Below are 6,000 nucleotides of genomic sequence, written 5' to 3'. Positions count from 1 at the left end.
ATAAATAATAGCTCAGAAGAAACAAAATTCAGGTGGATAGTCAGGAGGAATGTATGTTTTTTTTCAGACATTACTTTTTTATTTAGTTTGTTCAGAAATTGTTTCTTATTCTTTATGATTAATAGACCTGCTTTATTTGTAATATTATGAACCATATAATATTGACCATTAAAACTTTAACTTTATTGGTAAGTGTAATCTAGCTATTAGCACAAATAGCTCAATGCTGTATAATCGCGGTCATAATAGGGGTGATACCGCTAATCCACATCAGTTCACTTCCTGGTCATCTGATGTGAAATCACAGCACTGACAGTTCCAGTTCCTCCTGATCAGACTGATCCTGTATTCACACACCGACAGTCGTCTGATTTAAACACATCATTCATCATCTGAGCTGTAATCATCATTTAACCGACACTCGTCCTACAGAGGAAGAAATTACAGGTACACGATGAGTTTGTATGTGTGATCTAATGTCTCTATACAGGCCTGTTTGTTATAGCTGTGTGTAGTTAGGAACCGTTGCGAGACGCTATCGCTGCTAGAGACTAAACAATATCAACAGGTTTGATATGAGTTTTATTTTCTATAATCAATTTTATCTCGCCTCACAAATATCCGTGTAATTGTTTATTGTTTGTGCTGACTTAAAATGTACTAGCTGAACGGTGAACAATTATGGCTAACGATGTTAGTTAGCTACTCACAGCAAAACCAGCTGACTGAATGCTTGCATGTAAAGCGTCATACTACCATACTAAGTAGTAAGTAAACACACTACACCATTCATTCTTTAGTACTATTCTGGCGTACTACGCAGAAAGCTAGTGTGCTGCTTCAGACGTAGCCTGTGTTTGACATATAGGTATCATGCTAACTAGCTAGTAGCATCTAGCTCCATGTCTACCTGCAGTATCAGCATTTTATAAGCATTTTAACATATTAAATCATTTTATTTGTTATTGAATTACATTAAAATTTTCACTGCATAGTCTCTGTTTAACCAGAAATTGTGTCGTTAGCGAAATAGATGTGCTAACTAGGCTAAAATTGCTTTAGCCAAAGTAGTCTTATTAGCCAGAATTAAAAGTCGTCAGTGGTTCTGTAATTGAATTATTGGAACACGTTTGAAACATGAACAAATATAATTAAAAACATAAAACAAATATTTAAATTTATTGTCGATTTAGATTTCATTCGTTCGTCTAAAAATCAGGCTTCTTTTATGCTTGACAGCCCCTAAGCTCATGCTAAAAAGCTTGCTTGACCGTTGTCAGTGTCACCCATGTTTCCACAGCTCATATTTGTGATAGACCTGTTATGGTGGTTTTTGGGTTACAGTACATCTGAACATCAGAATTTAAATTTTCATCTTAGTCTAAGTTAAATTTGGGCTTTCTTTCTTGTCTTCTGAATCAATACTGTTTTATTCGTTTTATTTAAGTAAAATGAACAAATAATAGTTGATATAGTAGTAGCTGATGTGAATATATACCCAATCATGATCACTCAATCCCTCACTTTTGACTAATTCACCTGCGTATTGTAGAATATTTCAATAAAAATGTAACCTGGATACTGTTATTTCCCCGCTGTCCCAGTTTTGTTTTGCAGGCATTTAATTCTAAATTCAAGAAATGAACAAACCACAGATTCCTCTTTTTACTGCGTTTTACTAAATGTCCCAGCTTTTCTGGGAAATGGTCACAGTACTAGGGTTGAGCGATATTGCCGATATGGCAATACGGTATACGATACGGCTCTTTCAAATGAACTGAGTCGCATCTCTGGGAACCGTTATATATATGTTTTATATGTTCTTTTCATTTTTGCGCTGTTCTTATTGGCTGTAATACACCCATTCTGCTTCACATCAGTACGGGGAATTAATCAGTCATAATAAAAGCTGTTTATTGTCGGAATTCAAATCCGAAATCCGAGTATCGCGAAGAGTGAGCGAGACACACACACACAGAGATAACATTATACTGTATAAACTTGCGTAAGTGTGTTGTTTTTTTGCAAGTTCGGGCTAGTCAGTGAATGTAACTGTATTCAGTACAAAGAGATGCTATATTGACAAGCAAAACCCGATGGAATCGCTGTCTAAGTAGCGCATTCGAATAACCTGCCTTATAATAAGTCATTGACTTATTAGAATCCTCTCTACTGAGGCAGCTGCCTTTTTTAAATACTGCGATATACCGTAATACCGTCATACCACCCAACCCTACACAGTACTCAGTTTTAATTTATTATTTTCTATACTGAAGGTGCCTGTATTCACACAATAATTTCATATTTTACTTTTAAAATGCCTTTAAAAAATATATTTGTAATATGTCTAGCAACTACTATTGATATTCAAGTCTTAAATATCTGCCGTATTGGGTGTTTTTAGAAGGCAAGTTTTGAATTGTTTTGAAAACCCTAAATCTTCCAGAACCTTTCAAATGGTCGATTTTGAAATAATTTTAAATTTTTCTTCAGAGCCATTCTTCTGTTTTATTACAGTACACTTGCTTACCTTACATTGCTTACCATTGGCCATTCAATTAGGTACAACACTCACTGTCTATTTTATCAGCCCCACTTTCTATATAGAAGCACTTTTTAGTTTTACTGACTGTAGTCCAACTATTTCTCTACATACCTTTTTAACCTCCTCTCACCATGTTCTTCAATGGTCAGGACTACGACAGAGCAGGTATTATTGAGGTGGTGGATCATTCTCAGCACTGCAGTGACAATGACATGATGGTGGTGTGTTAGTGTGTGTTGTGCTGGTATGAGTGGATTAGACACAGCAACGCTGCTGGAGTTTTTAAATACTGTGTCCACTGACTGTCCACTCTAGTAGACACTCCTACCTAGTTGGTCCACCTTGTCAGAGATGATTGCTCATCTATCGCTGCTGTTCGAGTTGGTCATCTTCTAGACCTTCATCAGTGGTCACAGGACGCTGCCCACGGGGTGCTGTTGGCTGGATATTGTTGGTTGGTGGACTATTCTCAGTCCAGCAGTGACAGTGAGGTTGTGTCTTATCCACTCATACCAGCACAACACACACTAACACACCACCACCATCTTAGTGTACCTAATAATATAGGCAGATCGGTGTAAGTGTACCTGATAACATAGGCAGTAATCACAAGCTCACTGGACAAAAAAAAGCTGCGTTCACATTATTGGTCATTATCCGGTTTTCTTCCACATTCCAAAAACATGCAGTCAGGTTAATTGGAGACATTGAATTTCCCTATAGGTGAATGGATGTGTGTGTGTGTTTGTATGTGTGTCTGCCCTGCAATGGACTGGCACCCCATCTAGGGTGTTACTGTGTGCCTTGTGCCCATGGAAAAGCTGGGATAGGCTCCAACACCCCAGGCGACCCTAATAGGATAAGCGGTTAAGAAAGTGAGTGAGTGAGCTCCAGAAAAAATGGTCAACAACCTATCACTTATGGCTGAAAGCCACTGCCCAGTGCCTGGTATTATGGTGAGATGGTTTGTGGTTTTACATCACGATTGTGTTCAGTTCATTTGCAAGCAGAACACGAACAGTTGTGCATTTCAGGATGAAAGGTAGGATGCTTAGGTTGGAACATATTCCCTATCTAGCAAAATCACCGGACCCTAATCTTTTCAGAAGGTGAAACACCAAAATAGGCACCAATAACTCTTTGCTGAACTGTGCACACAGTGAGTAAAATATGGTGCTAAAATTAACATCTCAACTCCGTTTTTGGTCCAGGAAGCTTATGTCTATAGTCAGTCTGCTTTTTCCTTTCTTTCTAACAAGCTTGTCCTAAATTCCTTCTCTTACTTCCTCTCTTGTTTCCCTGTTTCTGAATCCCTATCCCTAGCCTCTCTTTTTCTTGTCCTAATTTCTGGATCATTTCACAGTGCTCTTGGCCTGAAGAGAGCCTGTTTCATTTTTCCAACACAACAAGAAGAAAGCAGTCTCAGAGAAAGCACCTTGGATTCAATGGTACATAATATATGGTATTATATTGCAGAAGATGGTTTACAGGGTTTAAAACGTTAATATGTCTAAACATTTACATTATTTCTGCAAATGTCTTTGTTTTTATCAAGTAATTTATTTCAACCAAGATTCTATTGGCTATATTTTACAGCCCACAGGAGACAGAAGTTGCTGTTAGGCAGTGCAGCTGTTCTGGTATTGGCCACTTGTAATTGCTATAATGAACCAGTGGATCTTAAAATATTGCTTAGGTTCTGGGGTTTGAATATTGGGCTGGGCTCACATGGCGTAACATTTACATTTACATTTTCAGCATTTAGCAGACGCTTTTATCCAAAGCGACTTACACAATGAGCAGAGAACACGATGAGCAATTGAGGGTTAAGGGCCTTGCTCAGGGACCCAACAGTGGCAACTTGGTGGTGGCGGGGCTTGAACCGGCAACCTTCTGTTTACTAGTCCAGTACCTTCACTGGCCCGTAACATGAAGCTAGCTATTGGCGGGACACATCACTTTACCATTATTACCAGTCCCAAGCCTAAATTAATAGGAGGGTTGCATCAGGAGACGCGTCTAGCAAAAACACCAAAAAGCCAAATCAAATATGCGAACAAATGATTCACTGTGGTGAGGGACGACTTGAAAGGAATCATTCACAGAAGTGACTTGCGTTCATGGCAAGTTTGGTTCCTAAAAATACAGTCCGGGGACCGTGGTTGTTTGCATATTGATTTATAACTCCTTTGATTTTTTTAGTGTGTTAGCTATAATTATATTCTTTTGTTCTTTTGAAAGAGGGAGCCAGAGAGGGAGGAGCAGATTGATCCCGACATGCCTCCCAAGTTTAAGCGGCACCTGAACGATGATGAAGTGACCGGCTCTATTCGAAGTGAGAGGGTAAGAAATGCCACATCATTTTGCTTAGTGAGCCACCAAAGCAGGTTTTGAAGTGTTTGGTATAGGGATGCAATGATTGCCATTAGTCAACAGTTAACTGACAGTCTTATGGCTGTTGCATCAAAACATCAAGTTTCATGTTAGTTTGTTTTAGATAATAAAAACATCTTAATGTAGCAAAAACTACAGTGGTTAAGAACAGTATCATAGGCATTATTACCAGAACTATTTACTGTTACAAGATGGGACAATAATAGCAGTAATAACCCAAAAACTAAAGCAACTGAAAAGCTGTGGCCATGACATCAAGTTCTGCTGGATCCCTGGACACTGTGGCTTTAAAGGAAATGAAAAAGCAGACTTGACAGCAAAGCAAGCTGTAGCATCCCCACTCCAACAATGTCCTTACCCACCATCTGATCTCAAACCAACCATTCAAGCATACACTGCAGAAGTTTGGCAAAGAGAATGGGAAATGCATGCCAACAACAAACTATACGAGATCCACCCTACCATAAACGCTGATAAAGCTCAATACCCCAAGAAACGATGGGAACAATGTATATACACGAGATGCCACATAGACACACCGAACTGACCCATACACACCTGCTTAAAGGAGACCAGGCCCCCACCTGCCCCCTCTGTAAATCAAGAACTTCTATCAAACATATTTTGGAGGAGAAGGGGATGACGACTTGATCAGGGTTGTCATCACACCTCTACTCATGCCAACAAATGAACACCATTAGAACACAGTTCAAGTACAAGGAAATCTTCACATCAGTACCCTGCTTAAATTCTTGGAATCACTTGCAGTTACAAACACCAAATAAGTTAGACCCTCACAGTCACACAAACACTCTTAACCCACCACCTTGACGTTCACATAATCTATTAGTTAGCCATGATAATAGCCATTGCAGCTGACATGGCGTTAAGAAACAAACAAACAAGATGGGACTATCTAAACATGGTAGCAACAAACAGAGGTGCGGTTGGTATCTCAAAGCTCTTACCGACAACATTATGAGTTCTACCTTCATCCTGGGACATGATGCTGATTAAAAATGTTTTTCAATCAGTCTGAGACCTGTGATTAATGTAAATAA

The 6,000-nt window shown here is 39.0% G+C and overlaps 1 protein-coding gene across 3 annotated transcripts in view; it reads left to right on the top strand.

Moving 5' to 3' along the window:
* The first annotated feature begins 294 nt into the window (after positions 1 to 294).
* Positions 295 to 6,000, top strand: part of vamp4 (vesicle-associated membrane protein 4) — a 28,008-nt gene continuing 22,302 nt past the window's right edge. For 2 of the 3 annotated variants that reach the window (XM_063002150.1, XM_063002147.1), the window contains exons 1-2: positions 3,902 to 3,993; positions 4,787 to 4,888. In XM_063002150.1, coding sequence (XP_062858220.1) covers positions 3,991 to 3,993; positions 4,787 to 4,888 — 105 coding nt within the window. In that variant the 5' untranslated portion in view covers positions 3,902 to 3,990. Of the gene's footprint in view, positions 448 to 3,901; positions 3,994 to 4,786; positions 4,889 to 6,000 lie in introns of those variants that run through there. The other variant, XM_063002149.1, reaches the window with a different exon arrangement.

The sequence above is a fragment of the Trichomycterus rosablanca genome, chromosome 9, assembly GCF_030014385.1.
Source record: "Trichomycterus rosablanca isolate fTriRos1 chromosome 9, fTriRos1.hap1, whole genome shotgun sequence".
Lineage (NCBI taxonomy): Eukaryota > Metazoa > Chordata > Actinopteri > Siluriformes > Trichomycteridae > Trichomycterus > Trichomycterus rosablanca.
This window is presented reverse-complemented; position numbering and strand designations above follow the sequence as displayed.